The sequence below is a fragment of the Amaranthus tricolor genome, chromosome 3 (genome assembly GCF_026212465.1).
Source record: "Amaranthus tricolor cultivar Red isolate AtriRed21 chromosome 3, ASM2621246v1, whole genome shotgun sequence".
NCBI lineage: Eukaryota > Viridiplantae > Streptophyta > Magnoliopsida > Caryophyllales > Amaranthaceae > Amaranthus > Amaranthus tricolor.
The window spans coordinates 8,422,607-8,450,586 of NC_080049.1; the positions used below are offsets into that span (position 1 = coordinate 8,422,607).

Consider the following 27,980-nt stretch of genomic DNA (forward strand, 5'->3'; position numbering starts at 1 on the left):
TGATTTTCTTCATGAGGGAGGGCAGGGGAGGGAAGATTGGTATATTTTTATTCAAATTTGTTCAATGGTTTTTGTCGAAGATAAAAACCTTCCCATGTTAACTGATTTGTTTTGTTAAAACTATGAAGGAGTTTCTCCAGAAAAATAAGTAATATTATACAAAAATTCTTAAATTAGGCATGGGGTTCCTAAAGCTGTGATTTGGTTATGTTTGTTGTTATTAACAACGAACAAAGAACAAGCTTAATAAAAGTCAAAGACTTTATTTGCTGTTTGTAACAGCGGACAATAATGCTGGTCAATAAAAATCAACATCTTTGTTCCCACTTAGTAAGTGGGAATAAAAATATTTGACTTTTTTTTACGAATCTTTGTTTGCTGTTACTAAGAACTGATGCGTTTTATAAATTGTTTCAGAATTATTTTAATTTATTTATCGTAAGGCTAAACTAGGTCAAACCTTTGTTGGATGTTATTAACCGCGAAAAAAGGTTTGACCATGTTTGATCAGGGCTTCCTTGTTCGCTGTTAATAACAATGAACAAAGTGTATGACTTTTATTGACCAATTCTTCTTTGTTCGCTATTAGTAACAACGAATAGACTCAAACCACATCTTTAGAAATTCGTGCTTATTTAGGAATTAAGTTTTCCCCATGCCTACTTTATGAATTTTTATTAATATAAATCTGCTTATTTTGTTCAAATTTTCAAAGGATGACAACTTTGTCCATTTCATCCCTAATTTGACTCGATTCAAGAAACATAATATGATTTTAAATTCGTGAAAAAGAAGTTCGACGTTGAATCCATTTATGTATTTCGACTCCAATTCCAGTTATTGGATCTTAGAAAAATCTAATAATCTGAATAAACTTCGAGTTCGTCTTTAATAAATTTTGATATTTATTACAAGTAGACCCAAAAAACTAAACTCGGTGAAAAAAAGCGTATTACAAGCAAATTTATCACTTCAACTAAAAAAATTAACTTTTCAATTGACTTGAACACCATTTATTAAAGCTTAAGTCTTGTATGGTTTAGTACACATTAATATTAATATAATTATATAACTATGACTACATTTGAGTATGGTTTGTCCGCTACCTGCCCCATCGGACTCTGACTTTGTACAAGAATACTGGTTGATGACTATAGATGCATTTTCTCCTTGTTTAAACTACCTATAGGGATGACATACAAATATATGGGTTTTACGCCGCATCCACCCTAATTGAGGCATATATGAGTGTGAATTTGGTGGGTATTAGATGAATATGGATATAAAAAATCTTGCCGATCATAGGTAATAGGTAAATGTGGGTATAACATCTTTAATCTTACACGCCGACCTTTTATCCACATTACTTTTATACATTATTTATTAAATTGACAATATTTAAAAATATTATATTTTGTTAATAGCCTAGTCGTCAAAGGTACTTATGTTTTATCATTGGCATCAATCTCTTATGATATAGACATGGTAAGTCGTCTTCTATTTCTCCCAAAGTCCTAATCATAATTTCTATGAGCGGGATTGTAACACCTAAATTTCCTCCCGTTCTTTACGATTTTGGTTTTGAAACCAAAATCTAAAAGGATGGGAGAGAATTCGAGTGCTACAAGAATACACTAGGTATGATGATGATGATAATATAAAGCATATATAACACGAATATTGACCGAATATAAAGTGGGTATAATCCTAATGGCCTAATGGGTATATCCAATCAACCATAATGGGTGACGATGTGTTAGAATACAAACCTAGAGAAAATTTGAAAAAAGTAAGATAAATAAACAACTTAATTCCAAAAATAAGGTTCGTTAAAACTTATTTTCCAAAATAAGCGTCCGTACATCCAAGCCTAGCCTCGGGATAAGTCGCTGTTAGTAACAGCGAAAGAGGAAAAAAAAAATAAAATAAAAACCCCAAAGTCGCTGTTAGTAACAGCGAATGAGGAAAAAAAAAATTAAAACCCCAAAGTCGTTGTTAGTAACAGCGACTTTAAGGTTAACTGATAACTTCTTAATCTCGTAGGTTGGAATGAGGAAGTAACTGAGAACTGAAAACTTAAAAAACATTAAGTCGCTGTTACTAACAGCGACTTAAAAAAAAAAAAAATTTTTTTTTTTTAAGTCGTTACTAACAGCGACTTTGGGGTTTTTATTTTTCTTTTTTTTTTTTTTCCTCTTTCGCAGTTACTAACAGCGACTTATCCTAACCAGTGGTTTGGATGTACGGACGTTTATTTTGAGAAATAAGTTTTCACGGATCTTATTTTGGGACATAAGTTGTTAAAATGTCTTATTTTTTTCAAATCCTCCAAACCTAGATGGGCAAATCTGATGATGTGTTTGAATACAAACCTAGATGGGCAAATCCGTTATGAGTAATAAGTGGATGGTGAGTATAAAAATTTTAGGTGTGTATGTGGATGAAATAAGAGTTATTACCATTTACAGATGCTACAATTTCATAAGCAGGAGTAAATATTTTTGTTTGATTAACCAACTAGAATTGGTTTTTTTTTTTTTTTTTTTTTTTGAAGTAAACTGAAAAGTTTGTTTGGTTTGAAATAGTTTTGGTTTTTTTAATTTTTCTGTTTTAAAGACAAAAAATATATCAGCAAAATTGTTTACATAAGCAAATTATGTTCACGACGACTAAATATGGTCATGCACTCTAAGTTTAGCTCTAGTACTTAACCAAAACTTGACCCTCAAACCCAACTTTAATGAAAAAGTTCTATTTTCTAATACTTTGTGAGTTAGAATCGAGTCTTGTTTGGATTTAGTCTAATAAAAACTAATTTGATATAAGTCTAATCTTTTCATAATAAACCTGTTCTATAGACTTAAGTCTAATTTAGACTCGCATAATAAACTTTGACTACACCTTGCACCAAATTAAGGGGGTCCTTAAACACCTTAATTTGCCCAAGAGTGATACCCAAAAGACTAGAATAGGAATGAAACAATCTAAATGAAACTATGCATAGAATCAACCTCAAGAACTAGGTTCTTGACTTTCCGGCTGATGAAATACCCTTTAATGGCTTCACTCACCACCTTCGTGTATTTGATATTGCAACCCAAGGATTGATTACCTTGTAGAATGCAGGATAAACTTTGAATTTGTGTGACTAACAAATCAAAGGGTTGAGTGTATGACTAATACTCAAATGTCAAAACAGACAATGTTGAAAAAACAAATACGTTTGTGTTATTTAAATTTGAACTGAGATTACAAGGGCTAAGGCCTCTTATTTATAAGCCTAAGAAACAAGCCAAAAATAGCTAAGGCTACCAAACATAAGACTAACTAACATTAACGGTCATATGAAGTCACGTGCCAAACATGTGCACATTTGAAGAGCAAATAAATCAGCACAAAGGCTGAATAACACTGTCAGATGAACTGGTTGACTTCACGACCTTAGTTCGATTTCTTGGGGACTTCTTGTGATTGTAAAAAGTAACCTTTGGCCATGACAGTAAGGTCCATGTATAGAGATTCCATTTCTATCCTCCATGTCTCCCAAGAAGCTGAGACCTACTCTGGCTAAGCCTTGCAAGGTCTGCTAGTCAACAGATTTGATTAATGCCTGGTAGGCTTGGTTATCTGCTGCGATGATCTTTAGTATTTGTTGTGGACTTTTGTTTATTTGCTGCGTTTCATCATCTTCATTTGTATTATCTTCACCTATTGGGTTTGCACTTGAGCCATGTGTGCCTTGCATACTTGGTTCACACCTAGATGCAATCGAACCCATAATCTATCTAGACATTTCACTCATATTTTGGATTCTAAAATTGTAAAAATAATAGAGAAAAACATAAATTTAAAATAAAATTTTGACTCTTGACTTATTATATGTAGTAAATTTAATTACGAGTTCAAATTTTACAAATGAGTTGAGTTTGGATTTGATATCCAAATTGAATTTGTATAAAATTTAAATATATTTCAAATTTATCTCTTAAAATTGATAAATTTCAAAACTATAATGTTCAAATGTATTGTATATATGACTAGAGATGCAAACGGGGCGGGGCGGGGCGGGTATTGGAATTCCCATCCCCGCGGCGGGTATAATTTTTTTTCTCGTCCTCGCCCTGATGGGTTTGTACCTAAAACCATCCCCGCCCCATCACCCATCCAAAGTCTCAAACAATTACATATCCAAAGTCTCAAACAAACACATAACCAAAGTCTCAAATAAAAATACATGTCTAAAACTCATCCCCATCCCCGCGGTGGGTATGAATTTTATACCCGTACCCACCCCATGACCCATCAAACCGGGACCCATCCCCGCCCCGATGGGACGGGGATGGGGCGGGTCTCCTATTAGACCCGCCCCGCCTGCATCCCTATGTATGACAACTAATTTTGTAAAAAAACAAAAATATTTCTTTTAATAACTAAAAACACTCATTGAGAGACATATCTCAGGCCCAACCCATTAAACCTTAATGTCTACTTAGTGTATATTTAATGTCAACTTACAATATACTTAATGTACTTACAATGTCTACTTATAATATTTTTAATGTCTACTTATAATATTCTTAATGTCTATCAAGACTCTTAACCTACTAGCTTACTTATCATATCCTTAATACCTACACACAATATCTTTAATACATATTTACAATATATTTAATGTCCACTGAGTAAGTATTAAGTACTTATAATATTCTAAGTATCTACTTACAATATTCTTCATGTCTACCGAAAAACTTACTCTATATTTTTCTTTTTATGCCAGTATAATTAGAGATCTCACAGAAAGTTTTTTAACAAAAATCAATTTTGTTTTTAGCAATCCATTTACAAAACTAGCTACTTGAATTGAAACAAATACTCCCAAAGATACAAGTGTTGAGCGAACGGTAGGAGTATTGACGATCCCGTGAAAACAATTTGGAAGATGAGCGCATTATCTCGAGTACAGTTCTCCATGGCTGCTGCTACTAATCTCATCACTCCATACCCAAAACCATTTTCAAATATTGTTCCTCCTCCCGCCTTCCTCTTTCTTCATTGCCCAACCTTCCATTCTTTCTCATTTGTAACACCATCTACTCCTTCAGGTATTCACTTTATTCATTCCATTTTTTTTTTTCAAGTTTTGCCATTTCATTCTTGAAATCTTTTGAGTTATTGTTGGAAATTGTTCAATTGCTATGTTATCTGTCTGTCAAGTTCACTGGAACGCCATAATTTTGTGGACGATAAGCTGGATATTGTTGGGTTTTGAGTTAATTGAGGGTCGCCCAAGTGTTCGACGAAATGCCATTCACAATCACTCAATTCCAAGATTTGATTTTGTGCCCATCTTATGCTTATAACATTCTCTATTTTTGAACGCACCACAATATCAATACAATGTGATGTGACATTTCTATACTTATGGGGGTGTTTAGTTTGTGGAAAATAATTTCCTTGAAAAACAGTTTTCCATGAAATGCAAATGATAATTAATTTTTCTTTGTTTTGATTGATGGAAAGCTGAAGGGGTTGCAGATTGAAGGGTGGAGGAAATTTGTTTTTCTTCCATTTTGAGTGATGGATTCATTAAAGTTTTTCATTATAATTCCTTGTCAAACCAAACAATAGAAAATGGATTATTGAAGTATTTTTCACGAAAATGTTTTTTCTCCAAACCAAGCACCCCCTATTAAATGAATATGTTGTGAATGGGCTATGGCAATGGTGAAGAAACAATAACAAAAACAAATGCAAATAGAACACCAAAAACAGAGCAAGAAACAACAATAGCAAACACACAAGAAATATGAGGTATCTATGGATACCTCCCCTCAAAACAAGCATCTTATCATTAATATACGCAATAATAAATTACTTACTCACTTTTCCAATCCTTGAGAACACTCTCTCAAAATAAAGATTGAACCTTTAACTCAATCTCACACAAACATACAAATACAAAGAGGAAGAACTCTTATGTTGTGATCCCTAGTTTTACTCTCTTGTATATGCCTCTCCAATGCCCTAATGATGTTCTAAGACTCCTTATATAACCCTAAAACATATTAGAGTAACCTAGTACAAAAGGGCTTAAAGCCCACAAAAACTCCCACATAAAACAGAAACTGACGAATAAGGGAGATGATGGTCGCTCGGGTCGAGCAACCTTGCTCGCCTGGTCGAGCGGAGGTCTAGTCTGCTTTGTGGCTCGACCGAGCCATACATGCTTGACCACTCGAGCAGTCTTCAAACCCTCCTAATCTTCGTGCCTTGCCTTCATTAAGACACTCCAAATCATTCACCTTGATCACTTCATCAAGTGATCTAAATCTCAATCCTCCATAACTCATGTCCTCACATCTTCACTCTCAAGAGTGCAAGATAAGGCATGAGCAATCAAGAGATCAAACTCATCACCAAGGTCATTGGAATTGGGTCTTGACTCAACAGAATATAATGGTTATATCATGGTTCATGCTTAGTGTCAAAGGATACACCCTAAATGAAAATGCATAATGAGATAACTAATGCTTGCTATAACTTATGAGAGTGATGGTGGTTCTTTTGTTTTTACGGTTAGGGTTGTTTTTTAAAGGAAAATTTGATTTAAAAGGTTCGAACTTTCTTTTATTTTTTAAAGGTTCGAACTTTGTACCCCATCCGCTTTTAAAGGTTCATATTACCTTTAACCGGCTAAACCAGCTTCTTTCTTCAACCAAACATTAATACTCACATCTAAAAGAGAGTTTTCCTCCATTAATGAGATTTAACCTCCATCTTCAACCCACTTCCCAAATTATCCCTCCCTTATTACCTCCTTACCATCATCATCCTCATATTTAACATAAAAACAAGAAAATTTGCAATGAATAAACAAAAGAAAAAAAAAGCATCTTTACTTGAAAATTAAAACCTGAAAAATCAAGAAGAATGAGGAAGAGGAGGCAACATTTGGCGTAAAGAAGTATGAACCTTATGATTGAGAAATTGCACATATTAAACTAGCCCGATCACCTTATCTTCCATTATTTGACGAGGAAATTGTAGCTGATGAAACAAATAGGAAGGGGATTGTAGCTGATGAGATAACTCATTGTTGTCTTGTCTGAGGTTTTTGTCGGGCAGATAAATTTGGCGTGGCTGTGGAGGTGCTCAGAGAGATGGAGAGAAGAAACCACAAGATCGCAAATAGCTCTTGTAGGTTTATGATTCTGGAGTTGTGTAGAAATGAGAAACTGGATGTTTCTATACAAGTTCTCGAAATCATGATATGCAATCAGATCAAGCCAAATGCAATTGTTTATATCAGTTTAATTAGAGGTTTAGCTGCTTATGGTATGATTGAAGAGGCTCATGGATTGTCTTCTAAGAAGAATAACCCAGAAACCCCAAAAAAAAATTAAAAAGAACATGGTGTAGACAATCGAAATTGAAATTTGAAATTAAAGAAAATCCTAACTTTTGGAAATTGGGGATTTCAAAAATCAAAATAATACATGAAATTGAATTGAAGGTGGGTTGGTCACGGTGGCCGTCGATGATCTCCACGGTAGCAGGTGAAAGCTGGTGAAGGTTTAAGGAAGAAATCAGATGAAGAGACCATGGTGAAGGTTTAAGGAAGAAATAAGATGAAAAATCAAGTTGAGGAAGATGGTATCCTGATATTCCAGGTTACTAAAACCAGAAGAACCTTTAAAAGTGGATGGGGTATAAAGTTCGAACCTTTAAAAAATAAGAAAAAGTTCAAACTTTTAAAAGCGGATGACCTAAAGTTCGTACCTTTTAAATCAAATTTTCCTTTTTTAAAAAGTTATGCTTTGTTGTTGATTTGTTGGAGCATAACTATTAATGTACGGTGCTAGAGCGTTGAAGAAATTTCATTGATCTAAAAGCAATTTTAGAAGTTCAATATCTCCTTTGACCTTTCATTCAAAAACATGTTTTATTTTCAAAAGAAGTGGAATTTTATTGTTAGCAATGAATACAAAAAGTTGATTGTTTAGGACAACGGGAAATGGAATTAGAATGTTTGAAGTTACCAGGATAGAATATAGATATTTCTCCTTTCTCAGAATGTAATTTTTTTTATGTAATAGTTGGTTAATAGTGGGAAGAACAAGGTTCTTCTAGTAGTTAAAAGCTGGTCTCGTTTCTTCTAGTAGTTAAAAGCTGGTCTCTTTGTCAATAGCACGGCAGTAAGTTTAGTTAAGATTGTCATTGGGTGTCGATAGTTGTTGAGTGTACATACCAAGTTCCACATCAGAAAAGTAAAAAAGAATTGACAAGCATATTGTTGATCCAACTTCAATCTGAGGCCTTTTGGGAAGTGCTCAAAAATTAATTCGGGTGGACTCGGTGCAAAACGAAAATGTGAGTCATTCCCGGCTGATGGGCCCAACAATAGTGAATCTTGGTTTGGTCTTGGCGAGAAATAGAGCGAGAGACCGAGGGAGAAACGGAGAATAAAGAGAAGATGGACATATACCTTTGAGCAAAGTGTATGTCTTTGGCTGGAAGGGTATGCTAAAACATATAAATGATATGGTCACATAAGAAAAAAAACCTCATCTCGTAGCAATTAAAGATCTATGTGAAGTTTATTTCCATGCGGTACTAGTGGATCCAAGTCTCTACTTTTGGCTTGTACAAAATATGTCTAATATGCAGGTTGTTATCTTGAACTCATGGTGGTGATTTTATATCATTGTAACTGAGAAATTTTTGGACTTGGTACAAAAGTATCTCAATATAAGAATCTATGGCCAAACCTGCAGAGATATGCAGAACTACACAAGCTACAAAGAGTACAAAGAGTGAAGTGGATGTATTGCTTAAAGGAGTTGTAGATAGAAGTCTTGTTGAACAGATCAAGAATATTATTGATATGGTAGTTGCTTCACCTCTTTCTATTGTAGAAATTGGAATAATAGTTGTAGCTTTATATCTGGAGGTAGTCTAACTTGATGTTCTCTGGTCTATCCAAGGCGAACCGAGCATCATTGAGAAGAGAAATCTTGCATACAGATTTTCTTACCCCCCCGGTAATGAATGAGGCTATGATGGCTCTGAAAAAATTAGCTGATGTAAAGGCTATTCCTAATGGAGGGTATTCAGAGGTCTAAACTGTTGCTGTGGCTAGTGAAATTTAATGGGTATAGATTGCAAGCCTTCATCTAATGTAGTTTGCGCTTCTCTGGATATTGTAGGCTGAGCGTTGTCGACTCTCAGTAGGACACCCAGACGTTCTTAGAACTCTTCCTGAAACAGTTGCCGCAATGAGGTTGGTCATTCTGTAAATTCATGAATCATTCAAGTTATCTAAAAGTAGTATTTTCCAATATTTTATTTTTATTTAGAGAAAACTGTCTTTAGCATTACAGGGAACTTTGGGTATCAACCACCTTCCCATGGTGATTTCCTTGGCTCAATTCTGGGCACAGGGATTGCTAGAGAAAAGCTTGGGGATATTATCCTTCAGGTATCTTTAATCTTATGTAGTCTATTTGATTCTGAATTCGATCTTACATTATGTCATACTAGATTTATGGAATCCTGAAAATCTGAATATACTAGTTTCTTATATTAAATCAAGGATTTCATATCTAATGTTGTTTGGAGTTTCTAATTCTGATCATTGCTTGAAATGTAGAATGAACCATATTGTGACACTTTTTCAAGCAGCCTTGATTTGAACCAAGCTGATAAAATGTTCTTTATATTAAGTAAGGATCGTATTGATAACCCTTATTGTGGTAGTTTAGATTCTCTTATAAGTGTTACATTATGTTTCTCTTTCGGAAGAAGAATCTTTGTATATTAGGCAAGGACAAGAAACTTTATACCCTAAAAGGGTCTTTGAGAGGAAGAGAAGGGGAGGGGGTTGTTCATTAACGGTTTGTAAATATATGTTGTCTAGCCAAGATATGTGATTATGACTTTGGATATATTTTGTTGATAGTATATATTTTGATGGACAGGGAGAAAAGGGGGCTCAAGTTCTTATTGTTCCTGACCTTGTTGACTACATGATTTCATCATTGGACAAGGTAGATAACTTCTAATTGATTTTCGTTTTCTTTCTTTTTGCGCTGACGCTTAAAGGTCAGACTTAGCTGTTAATTTATTTCTATAGTAATATGGCACCTCTGAGAAGACTAATGAACATTATTAATTGCCACTAACTGAAGTACGTCCAAAATCCTTTTATGAACAGCTTTTTTGTGGCAGGTTGGTAAAGTTCCTGTCGATATTACATTGATACCCTTGGAAGCACTTGTATATGAACCACCAAGGTAGTGATTGTTTTGCTGCTTTATCTTTTTCTACATCTGTTAAAAATTAATGACATACTCTTCATTTATTATTTGCAGAACCAAGATCTTTAAGACTGTAGAGTCCTCTTTGAGAGTTGACGCTATAGCTAGTGCTGGATTCAAAATTTCACGGTCTAAGTTTTCTGATTTGATAAGGTAGATTCATGCATCTTTCATTCATCCTTTTGTAATCCGTAAAATGTTATCTTACTCTAGATTGTTGGTGAGTTATGTTTGACAATGGATATCAATTAGTACAACAACTCTTTCTTCAGTTTGTCGAAACACTGTGCTTGTGACTGGTATTGACCTGTCTGTAAGTTGTGAATTGTAATGTTAGCAATATATCATTGTTTCTGGTTCAGTGTTCTTTTCATGTAATGGACAAGAACTAACTATGGAATCATGAATGCTTTAAATTTAGGTCAGTGATTCATGGAGTGTTGGCCATGTTACAGGATCACTTGGAATCCGTTATTCTTAGTTGTCAAACTAGTATATTAGCTTGGCTATTGCAAGCTCTGTTTTCCTGGATCCTCCATTATGTTATTTTCATGGATGTGAACTTGTTCCTCTTCTTATTTTTAACATTGCTGTAAAGTGTTGGTGGTATGTTTCATTAAATTTTTGTTTATAGAGTCTTGTATAGCATAACATGAACAATTTGGCATGAGATAAATACTTCCGTATGTAGGAAGTAGGAACAATTCCAAAATACAATACATGTGCCGAACACTTTCTGTCTTCCTGCGTTGGTGATCTTCTGTGATTCGGATTGCTGTTTCATGTATATTGCATAATGTGTAGTTATTAGTTATGCTTATTTAACAGAATGCTACGAAATTCACCATGACATTAAGAATTGATTCTTTGATGGGAATCATACGAAAATATGCTCATTTCATTATGCTAAATTCTGACTTACGGTCTAAGGCATCATATGGATTTGAAGTAGAAATGAAACTTATAACATTTATGCTCTGCTCAACCTTTCTTTCTTGTAGCAAAGGAGACGTGCGTATAAACTGGAGTACTGTGACTAAAAATGGAGCCACACTAAAGACTGATGATGTAGTCTCAGTCAGTGGCAGTGGAAGACTGAAGGTGGGTTTTTCACATTAGCTTTATTACCGAAGTCATTGTTGTCGAGCAAACTATCATTAAACTGTACACAATGGCTTTGCAGATTGGTGAGATAGTTACAACAAGGAAGGGAAAATACGCGGTTGAACTTATACGATACTTATAGTGTGAGTATTCAGCTTTCACCAACATGACCTTCAAGTGACAAACACTAGTCTTCAAAACACATCTCGTCCACTGAAATTCACCCTTGTTGCAGACTTGGACCATTTAATCATTGATTCTTTTGCAAACTCGCGGTTGGATTGTAAGTAGTGTTGTCATACATTGGTTTGTGTAAGTAGTGTTTCTTCGTTCAGAATATCAAGTGTGCACTAAAGATTTATAGTTTTCTAGCTTTGGATTATAATGGAGTAATGCAAAATGTCTCGTACTCTTAGTATTGTAATAATGAATGTTTGTTGTGTTTTTAGAGCATATAAGCGCGGAAGCTCAAAAGAAAATCTATGGTTTCAGACATACAAGAGAACAAATTTGTGACAGGATTGCATGGATGCACTTGTGGAGCACTAGATGTAGGTGCCTGCAGACTGCTTGATGGCAAACCAATTCAGATTTTGTTTTACTACTTGATGAGAGCTTTAGAGCTACGAGATTATGGAAAAAGTTTCGTATGAATTTAGTTTAGACTATTTTAGCGTGCACCAACCTTAAAATGTTACAATAATAATACATTTTTCATGTGACAAATACAATTAGGTACATTATTGGGAAGTATTCATTATTTTAAGTTGGTCCATACTATTTGACTAAAGCAATACAAGATTTACATGAAATTATGAAAGACTATATTGAGATTGTGAAAAACAATATCTTTACTTCGGATTTATTCCCCCTGTGAATAGATTGTGTTTTAAAGGTTGACTTATAAAATCAGCATCTCTTGGGAGAGAACGCCTTATCGTGAGATCACTTATACAAGAGTAGTTTTATCGGTCATTTTTTTTACAATACACGATTACTAATTGTTCATTTTAAGTTTATTATTGTCTAATTGATACCTTTAAGGTCAAAATTGATTTATTTTAAAAAGTATAACTTATTATTTATAATATATAACTTGAAAGTCGAAATTGACCACTTTAAGATTATAATTGATCCCTTTAAGATTATAGTGAATTCGTTAATGCTTATATGTTATTATTGATCAATATACATGCAATGACTTATAATTTAGTAACATAAATTTTAAATTGATCACTTTAAGATTGTAATTAATTATTTTTGAACTTGTTAAATATGAAGTTAAGTTGCCCGCAGTATACAATTGGTCATTTTAAGATTTGAAATGATCACTTTAAAAATGATCCATATAACGTCATACACTTGTAAGTAGAAATTGATTATTTTAATGTCAGAATTGATCACTTTTAGGTCGAAATTAAATTTTTTTATTTTAAGTGATCCGTTTAAAGTTATATACTTTAAGTTAAAATTAATTACTTTAATGTCAGGATTGACTTTAAGTAAAAATTGATTTTTTTTATTATTTTTAAATTTTGGGTCAGTCCATTAGTACCCGTCTCATAATAATGCTGCCGCTTACAAACTTTTGCTTTATAATAATATGGGTTTGAACTCATTTTGCTATATTTATTATAAAAGTAAAAATAGCTTTCAAATTAAATTTGAAAATCATTATACGTTTAATAAAAAGACTGAAAAATTCCACATTTAAAATCAAAAAAATTAATAATGGCTTACATTAAACTATATTAGATAAATTATTAATTTGATTTTATTATGTAGCGTAGATTTACCATCTTTATAAACTTAATAATTTGAATATTTACATAAAACTAATCAACAAGAAAATTTCTTGCATTGAATGATATAAATAATGTTAAAAAAAACATGTGTTAAAAATTATTAAAAATTTACCTAACATTTTTTTTGAAATACAAATTTACCTAACATAGAATACAAATAATTAAATTAATTCAAATATTAAAATCAAATTCATATCATACAATTTAATAAAAAAAAATGATTAAATTAATTTGAATATCACATATCTTTGAATTTTTTTATACATCTTCATACTCACAACTCCGTGCATTTCACAAGTTTTTATACTCATAGGCGAAGCCACATCAGGGGCCCGCGGAGCCCCGACCCTTCTTGCCGAAAATTCGATCCTTTGTAATTTTGACTTTGGCACCCCCTTACTAATATATTATATAATTAAAAAGGTGAATAACTGTAACAAAAATTACTATAGGTCAATGGTTGAATAACATATTTGTAATATAAGGTTAATGGATCAAACCTAAATTTGAACTAATATTTTTTAGTAGACTAATAAATTTAATTAATACTATAATGTCATTACTATTTATCTTTCATAATTTCACATTTATCCTTTTTTTAGTATGTGTGCATATATTTTGGTATCTTAATTTTAATAGTGATTTTTTTTTGAGACTTAAAAGGCAAATTCAAAAACACTTAGTTTTTCTAAAAGGGGTATAGGGAAGATTCAACTCTATTTATTAAATATAAACATAGTTTTTAACTTTTAGAAGAGAAGAAAATATTGAAAATACTTCACATGTGAGATAAGATCCCACATCGATAAAATAGTGGGTTGTTGACTTGCATATATATTGGTTGAGCTAACCTTTCTACTACCATATGGTTTTAGGAAACAATGAACCTCACCAAATGTATGTGCAAGTCAATGCTCTAGACCCGTGGGTTTGTGGGCCCGAGCCCATGGGTGTCCCGTGTCCACATAAGTAGGCTACAGTGAGATTATATGACGAATTGTCATGGCCTAATAGAAAAAGTAGACTATGTTTTTAGGCTTAGGAGTTAGAATGATTACTTAGCATGACATTATGAGCTTGTTATATATAGAGACCAAGGTTATTAGGATTGAGTTTCTACTTAGGATCGTTGAGGGTGTAGGATCGAAATCAGTAGAATCGGATCGTAGTATCATGTGATCTTACAAATATGCATTAATGTTCTTAGGATTACTGATTATTAATTATATTTATTCTCTTTTTAAGGTATAAGTAAAAACTTATTTGATAGAGACTAACCCTTAATGATTGAAATAAGAAAAGCCACGTGAAAAAGAACCAACCATCACAGAACACCAAAAGACACAGCTGAACCAAGGGACTATTGAAATGCTCGCTCGCGCGTGACAAAATTTAATAGGTTTTAAAACTTTGACGAGTAATATTACATAAAGAGATGCTACTAGTTAAGACACACTTAATTGATAAATTATAAGGAGTTTGTTAATATATGAGGTTCCTGTTTTCAGAGGACCTTAAGCGGGCGGACACTTTGATTAGTAACGCCCATGTATCATATTAAAGTTTGCATTTTAATTCATTTAAGTTGGCATTTTAATTACTTATAGTTGGTGTTTTAGAATGTTATAGTTGGTATTTTAGTGAATTGAAGTTGACATTTTAACTAGATTAAGTTGGTGTGTTTGCATTCTGAAGTTGACATTTTAACTAAATTAAGGTGGCATTTTAACTACGTATAATTGATATTTTATCTAGCTTAAAGTAGGCATTTTAAGTACATATAGTTGATGGTTTACAATTGGCATTTTAACTTATCATAGTTGGTTTTTTAATTTAACATTGCTGATGTTTTAACTTAACATATTTACAATTGACATTTTAACTTAATATGATTGGTATTTTACAATGCTAAAGTTGGGCTTATAACTACTTATAGTTGTTATTTTAACCTAATTTAGTTGTTGTTTTAGCTATATCTACTTCTATTGATAAAAGCATCTAATATAAACCATCATAGTACTTACATGAACATGTAATTTACTATTAACGATTATTATAACTACATTTACTAATTAAAACAACTACTATAACTCATTAATATACCTATTTATAATGATAAAAATGCCTATTATATTTATTACAATACGTTAAAGGTCAACTCTATTGAAGAGAAAAATTGAACTTCAATTGAAGAGGGAGAAATAAAGTGTTGTGACTAATTTTGAAAAGTAAACTTATCAAAAGCATCAATTGTTCCATCTTATTCCTTCTTGATGATTTGTTTATTTAAACTGTAAATTTGATGTATTATTGTGCAGATTTCTATGTAAATTAGGTTATTGTCAATAACTTTCAGTGACAGGAACGGGATTTAGTAATTAGGTTTTTTAAAAGGAACCTACTAATAATTTTAGAAATTAGTTATGCGTGAGGAAGGAAGCCATTTTCTTGACAATATCGTGAATCATTTAGTTTTATTTTTTTTTACGATCTTTAAAAAAAATATATTAGCGCATCTCTATTTTTTTTTAATTTTAACCCTTTAATATCATTTATATAATTATTCTTCTCCTTATTCGGTATTATATTTATTACACTCAATAACAAATCACAAATTATTATTCTCTCCTATTAGACTCATTAGTCTCATTTAGTTTTTTACACTTGTTGAAGTAACATTTTAATCCTTAATATCTCTTATTGATTTTTATTTAAAAACATAAAAAACTTGATATTAATAATTCTTATATTTAGACGAATCAAACAAGATCCCACATGATTATATTTTAACTTATTGATTAAGAATAAAATGTAAATTAAAAGTGATGAATAAATAATAATAAAAAATAATTAGGACTAATGAATTTTTTTTTAAAAGAAAAAAAAAAAAGAAATATAAGACTAATGGGTAGAACAATAAGGGAGCGTAACTTTTCATATTTTGTTCGATATACTTGAATAGATTTTTTAAAAAAAATTCTTTGGACATGTTGGGCTCATTCGGCTCAATTCAAATGCTGAAGACCGGAATCAAATTTGTTGTTTGTCCTCCAACCTACGGGAGAGAGAAGACGGTTAGGGGAGAGAAAACCGCCGCAATAGGCCTACCATCTTCAACCTTCTTTCATTACATCTTTCTAAACCCTTTTCATTCTCAGTATGAAGAAAAAGAGAACCCAAGAATCACAACTTTTGTATGAATTAGGAACTTGTTTGAAGCAAAATGATCTCGCAAAGGCAATAACTTTATATGAATCTGCTCTATCTCAAAATTTCCATCTTTCTGCTGGTCATTTTAATGCAATTCTTCATCTTTGTTCTTCCCCTGAAATACTTTCCTCACCAAGCAAAGATTTAGCTCTTGAAAAAGGGTTTAATGTTTTCCATCAAATGAAAACCCAGAAAATCCCTCCAACTGAGGCAACAATTACCCAAATTGCACGCCTTTCAACTGCAAAAAACGACCCAGATCATGCTTTTAACTTGATTAAATCAAATGGGATTTTACCTAGATTGAGAACTTATAGTCCTGTATTGTTGAGTTATTGTGCTAATTTGAAGGTTGAGGAAGCGTATGATGTTGAGGAGCATATGAAAAGTAATGGGGTGAGACTAGAAGAGATAGAATTAAGTGCCCTTTTAAGGGTTAGTGCAGCGTTGGGAAAAGGAGATAAAGTGTATGAGTATTTGCATAAGTTGAGGGGTGTAGTGAAGGGTGTGAGTGAGGAGACAGCTGAGGTTATAGAGAATTGGTTTCGAGGGGTGAAGGCGGCAGAAGTGGGTGTTGAGGAGTGGGATGTTGAAAAGATGAGAGAACAGAAGGAAAGGTGTGGTGGTGGGTGGCATGAGAAAGGGTGGTTAGGGAAAGGACAATGGGAAGTCAAGAAAGTTAAGATTAGTGATAATGGGGGCTGTCATGGATGTGGAGAGCAGTTGGTTTGTGTAGATATTGATTGTGGGGAGACAGAAAGGTTTGCACAATCTATTGCTAATTTGGCTATGGAGAGGGAAGTCAAGTCAAATTTCAAGTCTTTTATGGTGAGTGTGTATTTGTTATCTTTGTTTTAATAGATTCATTGTTCCTTATATAAATGTTGGTGTTTTGGGATTGAAAGTTTATTCTGATTGATTGATTGTTCTTAGTTTAATGTTGTTTCATTGAGGTAGAATTTTTATCTTTATTATTATTGTTTTGCATTAGAATCATAACTTCAGTTTTATGGGATGCTGAAATTAAGGAGATTTTTTGTTCTGATTGTGATTGGAAGAGGATGTAAAGAGGTTGGTTCATATAGAAACAGGTTTGATCACTTTGAAAGTTATTGATCATGTAGGTTAAAGATAGGGCGTAGGAGTATATAATATTTGCAAGTTGTTAGTACCAACTAGGGGTGGGTAATGGGGCGGGTTGGTCCAATAGTTTGAGGGCTGTGTTGTATTGATGGGGTTATTAGCTCCAATCACTCAATTGGCACTCAGTGCACAAGGATGTAAACTATGTAAGAGTAGTTACTACTTAACATGCTAATGAATAGGATGCATTGTGCATTGTGCATTGTGCATTGTGTTGATACTCGATGATGTTACAACATTGGAAGCTAATGACTTTCAGTTGATTGGAATGGTTTGTTGTGATACAAAAGTGCATAAATAGATAAGTTAAAATTGTACAATTTTTATATTTTTCTGGATTCAGTATTGCTTCGAACAAATAGTTTGATTAAAAAATGTCTTGGAGCAACTAAGTTTCTGATGTTTTAACTTGAATAGAGGAAGCTTTAGTTGCATTATTGATTTCACTATTTACTTGAGCTTTGATTTTATAGTTCTAAGACTAGTTCACTAAACTCTCTTTGTTGAAACGAATCCTAGCGTTAAAGAATTGAGATGCATTTCAAATCATTTGTGTCTGAGTGAAGTCTTTGTATATGCTTGCAACGTTACTGCTAACATAGACTTTCATTACTAATGCTGATGTTCTGATGTAAACTCCAACAGGCAGATGATCTAAGCAATGGAAATTCATGGCTCTAAGCCTCTAACTCTTGAACATCAACTTGTGCTATTGTTATATTTCCTCCGTTTCATTATACTTGCTACATTTGACTTTTTACGCAATTCAATGTGTTGTTTTGATCATTTATATATTGAATTATGCATATCTTAAAATTATAAATAATTAATATTATGAAAGTATGCAATTAGACGATTCACACAAGATCCCACTTGACTATATTTTTTCTTACACATTAACCGCAATATATAAAATAAGCTTGAACGATGAATAATGCAAATAACCGTAATGTAGCAAGTATTCTAGAATGAGAAAGTACTATTTTTACAATTCTTGTTGCTCTGTTGTTTTGCAGGAGTGGGTGGATAGGCATTCTGACTACAAGGCTATAGTAGATGGAGCAAATATTGGGCTATATATGCAAAATTTTGCTGATGGGGGGTTCAGTATTGCACAGGTGGTCTATTTCAGTTTACTTCCTTATTTTTACCTTTCCTTCTTTCATGCTCTTGCTTCCATTTTATCTATGAATCAATACTAATTTTATATTTTTATTTTTCTTGTGGTGAAAATTCCAATAGAGCAGCTTGAATCTGTAGTGATGGAGCTGTATAATAGAGATAAAAAATGGCCTTTAGTTGTTCTTCACAATAAACGTCTACGGGCATTCCAAGGGAACCCTTCCAGTCAAAGGCTGCTTCAGGAGTGGTTAGCTCAAGGCACACTCTATTCAACACCCGGTGGATCAAATGATGATTGGTGAGGACTTCTCGACCTTTACCTATCTTTTTCTCCATCTCCCCCATTGCTTTTTCATTTTTACGAAGCATAATCAATCTCTGCCTCTCTTTATATTATTTTGATTGTTGGTAATGGGTATTGCCACCCAATAAAAAGTTGAAATATGAAATGCGATATGCTGTCTTTGAGAATGATGATTGGGTCTCAAACTTTTAAGTTTTTGTAATTGGAGATACTTTTTCTGACTTCCTCTACTAGTCTCTATGAAAACTAGAACACTTCTATTAATGGAAACATCCTGTCTTTGATTGAGAGCTCTCCATATCCCAAGTGACCATTATCTGTCTTATAACTCCCTATTTAATGGAATTGGAATCCATGAATTTCCTTACATGAAAGTACTTGTTTCTGATGGCCTCTACTTGTCTATATGGTCCTTTTTCCCTATTAAAGTTTGTTTAATTGTAAGTTTCTATTGTGTTTTGTGGTCTCTTGCCTATGTCATAAAAAAAATATTTTATGAGTTCAGGTATTGGCTATATGCTGCTGTGAAAATGAAGTGTTTACTTGTCACGAATGATGAAATGCATGATCACATATTTGAACTCTTTGGAAGCAGCTTTTTCCTCCAGTGGAAAGAAAGGCATCAAGTATGTTTTTTTTTTTATCCTTTTTATTAATTGTTTGCTAAATTTCCTGTTATCTGAAATTGCACTGCCTTGAGGGAGAAAAAATATCACAATCTGTGTGCTTTCATGTAAACTGTTTTTATACCATCAAATTTAAAAGAATCTCAATAGTACTTGGGGGTGAAAATTTGGTCTATAGTTCGATATTTTTCCTAAACGGAAATCAAACTAAACAAATTTTGGTTTCGGAATTTTTATCAAGCCGAAACCAAAATTAAAGAAGACCGAACCACACCAAACCGTAATTTAGACTACCAACACCAAAAGGTTAAGCAAAACAATAATCATTAATTAAGGACTTAAATCCATATTGTTCAATTTATCTTCAACAATAAAGTAGCCTAGTCATATCTTTGATGGTAGCCAAATGCTTTTTCACAAATGGAGATAAACCGGTGTAGAAGTTCCTCCATTTAGAAAAGTCTCTTTCTTATTCTTAAAGCCATTAAAAGCTTTCACCGTTAAATAAATTCCATGGATTACTGAGAGATCAATCCAAATTTACCCATCTAATTTCTTTTGTTCTTTGGTAATTTCAAAGTTTTCTGTCAATTTGCTCTTGCTATTGAACTGAATAGTGTACCTCAAGGGCAGGATCTGAAAATTTAGGTCAATCCTAGAGCCTTAGCCAAGTTTCTCAAGCAATAAATTTGATGAGTGATCTAAACACTTAGACGAAAGGAACAAAAAAGGAGTGGAAATCATTAGGCTTTAGCAACTCATAAATAATGTTATGTCAAACAACATATTAGAAAAATGAAGGAAAGTGGAACGTGGCAGCAACACTAGGATACTATGGAAATAGGGTTTTGCTCTTGAGGAAATGAGGATGTTGCAGCAGTAGTTTTATTTTTTCGAATGGGCTTAAATGTGGCGCTTAGGTGCTGATCTTATGGGTAATAAAGTTCGGGGCCAAAAACTTGTGAATTTTATTTATAACTGCCAATGCACGGTGTACGTGTAGCTAAAGGGTCGATCTCAGGGAAGCTAGTTAATAAATTGCCCAACTCTTTAAAATTACGCAACACAAAACAAAAATGTATGAATGAAATTCATCTGACACTATCAAATGACTAAAATACTCAAATATATTAATAAAATAAACTAAGACAGGAAATCTGGGGTAAACGATGATCAAAATAAGTCTACAATATTGAGAATCTTCTAAATTCTAGTAGAACACATTAATAATTGGTATCTATAGAAATTGGGTAATGAATGTGATTAGAAGTGAATATGTCAATCTCAAGATATTGATTAATTATCAGATTTAGACTTTATTAATTCAATTCTCACACTTTCGCTCTATTGACTGAATTATTAAGAAATTTTAACCAAAATTTACACTAAAACAAAGTTAATCTTGATCTCAATTAGGTTAACAAAGTATATTTAATTTAGCGTTAATTCGCCCAATTTAATCACTTAATCCTAATTTTATTGACACTTTTAATAATTTCAGTTCATACTTTGAATCTAGGATCAAACCCTAATCCTAGAACAAGAAATTACTCGCTAATTATGAAAACTAACATAAAAACAATAAAAAAACCCTAAACATGATACTAGACATGATTAAAACTAATGAGAAATCAATTAAATAATAAATAAAAGAACAAGAATGAGAAAACTTACAGAGAATGATTGCAATTGAACTTTGTTGAAATGAAGAACTAGAATTTGTTTGAAGGAAAATAAAGAAAACAGTAAAACTAAGTTTTACGTAACATTAAAGAAAACTAAAACATTAAGCGCCGAATAAAAATACTTCTTATCTTTGACAAAAACTAAAACTAAATTATTTATAATAATAGATTTCCTAGGACACACTCTTTATAAGTAACTAACAAGTTAACTAAAAGAATAAATAAAAATAAACTAAAAATGTCAACTGCCAAAGTAGTGGAATGCGAGTGGAGAGAAATCCTACGACCCAGTGACGAGTCTCTTCTGTGCGGTGGCTCGTCACTTCTTCAAAATAATTGAATTCAACTTTCTAGAGATTAGCTACGACTCTTCGCTTCTGGGTTAGGTAAAAGCGATGAGTTGTCGCTACTTTTTGTTGTTCCTCTTCACTTCCAATAACTTCCGACTAGTAGCCGCCTTTTGGTCAGGCAAAAGCGACGACTCGTCGCTTTCTTCTATTTTGCCTGTTTGTTTTTTCCCGCGGCTAGTTGTGGCAAGTGTTTTTGTATAAGCTATGACTCGTGGCTTTTGCACCTTGGGTAATGTAGCACCAGCTTCTATGTTTGCTAAGGGTCTTAGGCCATTTCTCCTAATCTTCACCCTCTTATCACTCCGTAGGACTTATAAACTCATGAGACAAAAATATGCAAGTTTGCAATAAAATAACTAGTCCTAAAAATCATCAGGAAAGGAGTAAAATTGATACTAATAAGTGCAAATAAATGCACTTGTGATGATACATTGCAGTTGGAACAGTTGGTTAACCTTGGGAGAATAAGGAAGCAAAGGAAGAGAGAAGTAATTGTAACCTTGTTTTTTGCACAAAATGTTTCTTAGACTAATTTAGATGCTTTGCTTTGCTATCTTGACTTTTGCATATGTAAATGTTGTGCATGTTCAAGTGAGTTTGTTTCTCCTTCTAGATCACGTTTATTTTCTTATCTGAGCCAAATTGTTATTTTTCAGGTCCACTATACGTTTGTGAAAGGCATCCCAATCCTCAAAATGCCTCCAGCATATTCTATACTTATCCAGGTATATATTTATGTCCCTTTATTGTGACTTTTCTTATTGTATCTTTGTTTTTCTTCCATATCTCATTTGAATATGGAAATAGAAGATTTGGTGCTTGGATGTTGTTTCTCATGCAAGAACATCAAAGGAAACTTTGTGCTTTAACTAATTGTTGTTGAGGAACTTCAAAACATGCTGTCTCGCAATTTTTTGGAAGGTTTCTTATGAAGGAAGAAGGGACAAACTGGTCATACGCAGAGTCTTGCTTTCAATAATATTGAGCAAGCTACTCAATTAATTTTGAGATGCATTCAAGCTGCAACATGGAACCTAAAAACCCAAATATGCAACTTATGCTAAATTAGTATTTAAAGGCTTCCCTAGAAAGTGGATTTTTGATAGATGTCCTTGTTGCTAAGCCAAATATTCGACAATAGTGTCCAATGAGAAATGCAAACAACTAGTTTGTTTGTTCAAGGAGCCTTAGGCAATAGCTTATGCTGTTTGGAGTTTTGGAGAACTGTAATATCGGGTAAGAGTTAGGCTTATGCTATATTCCAGTCTTTTAAAGACACGTTGTACAATCGTAGCATATAATATTTAGGTTTGATGTTTTTTTTTTTTACACAAGGCGGATTAAGCAAAATTTCCAAAAACAGAAGGGGAGGGTACATACCAACTGAATTTGCATAATCTTGTCCAAATCCCAAAGAGAGAGGAGGGGGGGGAGGATGGAAAGGTGCAAACTGCCCAGTGCTATTTGCTTGTTTTACATACTAAATGAATTTGCAAAATCTTGTCCCAATCCCAAAAAAGGAGAACTGACCAACCCAAAACTAAATGAACTACTTTTTTTCCACTGTAATTTTTTATAAAAAGGTTTAAATGGCTTTCAAACATAAGTAAATAGATTCGAAACATATAAATTGCGGTTAATCCAGCCGTGAAATAAGCTATTAATTGCAAAAATTGGCGAATAGATCCAACTATCATTAAGAATTTTATTTTTGGACCAAAAACAAGCAAGAGGTGGAATACCACAAAGAGAAAGTGTACATATTAGAAAAACATTTTTGGTAATTGGCATATATTTTGTTACACCCCTACCCATAAGAGCCATATTGTGACTTTTATCCGGAGAATATTCAACAATAGTTTCCATTGAATGAACAAGAGATATGGATCCTAAAAACAATAATGTTTTTGAATAAGCATGAGTAATCAAACGAAATAAGGCTGCTCGATTAGAACCCATATCTAGAGCTAACATCATATAACGCAATTGAGACATTGTAGAATAAGCTAAAAAAGTCGCGCCTAAAAAGCAGTTATTATACCTATAAAGATATTCCATATATTATGTAAGGTATAACGACCAATAACATGGATCTGAATGTGTGTTTCCAATCATTCCTTTCTTCCTTTTAACTTGTTCTTCTATCTGGGCATGGGTTGGATGGACTGCTACATACACACCCAAGTCTGAAATGAAATCTGTATAAACTGGAGTCAATCAAACTCCCTGGAAAAGGGGTTGGTTGATGCTAACTTGCTTGGTTTGTGCATATGGCACGGCCTTAGTTATAAAAATTGAAAGAATGATACTTTTTATACACAATTATTTTAGCACCATGACACGAAATCAAACATCTTCCTTCTTTTCATTAATCCCTAATGTGTGAAGGTCCTTTGTTAACAATTTTGATCGGCACACAACTGCCTATACGCGTAGGAAAGACATTCGAGATTAGTTGACTTCTAATTAATTTCTAATGTGCGACCTCTTTTTCTACCAAAAATATGTGAATTTAACGTTATTAAGTTTTCATGATTGGACCATCTTTGTTTTGTCAAGTCCTTGAGGTATTTTCAAACTTCAGTGCCGCTCTAAGTTCATAGTCAAAGTGATAACAGATGACTATATATTCTTTGCAGGAATCAGAGCGAGGATCCTGGCACATCCCAATTGCCAGTGAAAACTCCGATGAGCTCTCGAGAAATTGGCTTTGCGTCACCAGATCAAGTAGTTTCAGAGACAAGTCCAACGACTCTGAGTCGATGCATACATCACTCTCAACACACAATAATTTCGTCCACGATTCTCATCGCAGTTCTGAAAATGGGGGTTCATCTTTGACTGGTAAACGGAAGGAGAGGGAACCATCTCCACATAGGCAGCATTAGTTTGTCGGCCGCAGTTGTTTTCTTTCATGTACCTTCATTTCACGGCTCCTTCTGCTTCTCCATGGCTATGGAATGATCGCATCAATACCTGCTAAATAAAGCCACATTAGACTGTAAACTTATCGATTTAGCTGTTGCCGAAACGTTTGCTAGATCATGATTTAAGTATGCCATCTCCTGTATTCCATGAAATTCTTGTGATGTCTGGAAATATTCAAAAGTATTTGTGAGAACTTTTTTTTAAAGTATTTTGTTAAGGACCTAAAATAGATGAAAGGTATAAGCTTTGTTAAAGATCCATCCATTAAGCTCAAATAATAAATTCCTAGTTTTCTACATCAAAAAAGCAATTTATATAGGAATGAATTTTAATGGAAATAAGAAGAAAATGTAGAATTATATATATATATATATATATATATATATATATATATATATATATATATGTATATATATATATATATATGTATATATATATATATATATGTATATATATATATATGTATATATATATATATATATATGTATATATATATATATATATGTATATGTATATATATATATATATATATATATATATATATATATATATATATATATATATATGAAGGTCATTATTGATGGAAAAACATTATTTTAAAAACTAGTGAGATTGCTTGACCACAATCTTATCAAATACTATAGGTTAAATAATATTTTTTAAAAAATTAATATTAATAAATCAATTTTTTGTTTGTTTGCTGTTAATTATCCCATCTGTTTGATTATTTTTGAATAATCTAATATTTGTCTTTATTTTGCTTTGAATAATCTAACATTTGGCTTAGTTTGCTGGCAGCATATTCTATTATTAATAATTATTAGTAATATGGCATGTTGTGAACAAATGTGTTGAAAATGTTAGATTATTAGAAAATAATTCAAAAGTGAAATTATTTTCAACGGATAAATAAAAGTTTAAATTATTAATGTCATTTATTTTACGTTCTTACAAATTTATCCCAATAAAACAGGTGAAATAATTAAGAAGTTAAGACTTCTATCTATTTAAGATTTTTAATTTTAAAAATTAAAAGGTCATAATCGACACTACACTGAAAGTCAAATAGAACCCTCGAGGAAGCCTTCAGATCCGTTTATCAACTTATGACCTGATGGAGAGAGATTCGAACCCTCAGTATTATCAATACTTAATTTTTCAAGATTGATTCTTTCAACCGCAAGATATCCATCCCCTTCGTCTGCCCATGTAAATCGTCAGATGTTATGAAAGCAAGTCGATCTCCGAAAGCGAAGAAATGAAATCAAAGCACATTGGAATCTTCGATAATATGGAAGGTGTGCCGCAAGTGATCCGTCTGTTCAGAGGTAGAATAGTTGATTGGCTTATCTTGCAACACACGATCCAATAGGAACGATTTCAGGCTTTCAGCGCTCCTCTAGAATAAGAAGCAAAATACGTTACCACCTACAACTCTTTCCTCTACTCAGAAGTTCCACGAAATAAAAACAGGCGTACGTCGTCGTATGCTCGACATTTCTTGCCATGAGGTTTTCAACCCTAAATTTTTGAAAATTTGATTCTTTTTATATATAACGTTTGCTCTTAGTTTTCCGTCATATTTTGGGATGACCTATACGTGCATCATTAAAAAGCCTCATTTCCCACCATGTTTTTCCCTCCTTTTTTTCTTCTCTTCCTCAATTGCCTATAAATCATCATTCATCACTACCCTGTTTTTGTTCTCTTCCTCACTTTTTGCTTCATTATGTTTGTACCAAACCCATATCTAAATTGCAACACAACATAATTTATAACTTTAAGATCACCATCCATAAAAAAAGTTCAAATGTTAAGAGGTTCATAATTTGTAGCACTAAGAATGGACATCAAATGCTCTCACTCTGCTCATCCTGACATCTCACAAGATGAGTACATCACTAGCACTAACATCAGCAGGATACCCATGGCTTTTGTTACGAGTCAAATATCTCGTATATTTGCGATATCGAAAATACCCCTAGTCAAAGGTCAAAGTCAATATATAAGTCAACATCTAAACTACCACTTCCAATAACTACCCATTACTCCTAAAGTAACTACTCGTTACTCCTACTTACACAAGCATGATCACCATGAATTACCATTAATGAGGTAACTACCTCCACAATCCTACAACATATTGCTATAAATAATACTTCATCATCTACATGAAAAGGATACGCAATTCTACTCTCATACTCATACTTACACTTATTACTTCTCTTTTTCGGTCTGACTTAAGCATCGGAGTGCTTCTCGGAACATCAACCCCCGGTTTAGTCTCTCTTTGTGGTTGCAGGTATACCACTCGCAACGGTCAGATTATCCCACTTCCCTTAATTGGAAGGTACTTTCTACTTAAAGTCTTTTTTATAAATTCGACCGTTTCTTAGCAGAAATAGCTTTCATTTCGAGCAGAATTTTGGCAGCTACATCTACAAGCTTCTTACTAGCTAAAAAGGTTTAAAACTCAATCTTAAACCCGCATTTGTCATTGTATTATACAGTTTAATAGCGGGATCTACTTGTCCAGAAGTCACACAACCTAAAACAAAATAATTGAAAAAAAAATCAAAATCAATCACAAATCCAGCAACACAAATCCAAATCCTGTATAATTCACGAAAAAAATAAACCTAAAATTCAACAAAAAAATTAGGACAAACATTACTTATGTGAAGATTTTCGCTGAGTGAAGTGAGTGAAGATGAATGAGGAAGCAATAGAGGAAGAAGAACAATTCAATTGCAAAAGATAACAGCTGAGTGAAGAATTTTTGATTTTAATGATAGAATTTTCAATTTAGAAGTGAAAAGTAGAGAAAGAAAATCACTGAGGCAATAGGAAATATTGAGTAGTCACGGTCAAGTGAATGAAAACATTATTCGATACTCTTTAGAAAAGAAAAAAGTTTTGCTAGCTACTTTTTGTTAAAACTTTTTTTATTAGTTACTCTTTGAAAAAAATATTTTTATAAGATACTTTATAACAATTTTCTTTTGTGATATTTTCCACACAACGTATTTATTAACAGCTACTCTTAGGAGAGACTGCCTTTCACAAAGACAACCTCAAAATAAGAAGCTCACATGTTTATTTTCTCTTTAATTTATATTAATTGGGCTATTTAGTTTATAAATCTAATGCTCTTTCAGAGAAATCGTCTTTCACAGAAACAACCTCAAAACAAGAAATTCACATTTTTATTTTCTCTTTAATTTATATTAATCAGGTTATTTAGTTTATAAATCTAATACTTCTTTTGGAGAGAACGTCTCTCCCAAACAATTTTTGATTTATTAATAGTAACTTTTTAAATTTCGTCTAACTCGAAGAAACCCAGAATTGTCACTATATGGCTTGATTAGCCAACCACACCTCCGC

General features: G+C 32.8%; 2 protein-coding genes across 6 annotated transcripts; both read left to right on the forward strand.

The window, feature by feature from the left end:
• The first annotated feature begins 4,839 nt into the window (after positions 1-4,839).
• Positions 4,840-12,330, forward strand: LOC130809443 (uncharacterized). 5 transcript variants are annotated; one of them, XR_009040812.1, is made up of 12 exons: positions 4,840-5,102; positions 8,775-8,887; positions 8,985-9,116; positions 9,207-9,280; positions 9,373-9,478; positions 9,978-10,046; positions 10,228-10,292; positions 10,371-10,469; positions 11,318-11,417; positions 11,500-11,563; positions 11,656-11,732; positions 11,870-12,325. XR_009040812.1 is itself a non-coding variant. In XM_057675232.1 (12 exons), exons 1-10 carry the CDS (start codon positions 4,940-4,942, stop codon positions 11,560-11,562), a joined length of 984 nt encoding a protein of 327 aa, XP_057531215.1. In that variant the 5' UTR covers positions 4,840-4,939; the 3' UTR covers position 11,563; positions 11,656-11,703; positions 11,870-12,317. The 5 variants fall into 5 exon arrangements, 3 of the variants coding, with proteins under 3 accessions (XP_057531215.1, XP_057531214.1, XP_057531216.1); XM_057675232.1 differs by having other exon boundaries at positions 11,656-11,703; positions 11,870-12,317; XR_009040811.1 differs by having other exon boundaries at positions 11,500-11,703; positions 11,870-12,308.
• Positions 12,331-16,217: 3,887 nt separating this feature from the next.
• On the forward strand, positions 16,218-24,847 carry LOC130809445 (proteinaceous RNase P 2). Its single transcript, XM_057675234.1, has 6 exons — positions 16,218-17,263; positions 18,595-18,696; positions 18,826-18,998; positions 19,510-19,630; positions 22,322-22,390; positions 24,305-24,847. The coding sequence occupies exons 1-6, from the start codon at positions 16,385-16,387 to the stop codon at positions 24,551-24,553; spliced, it is 1,593 nt and encodes a 530-aa protein (XP_057531217.1). The 5' UTR covers positions 16,218-16,384; the 3' UTR covers positions 24,554-24,847.
• The last annotated feature ends 3,133 nt before the right edge of the window (positions 24,848-27,980 follow it).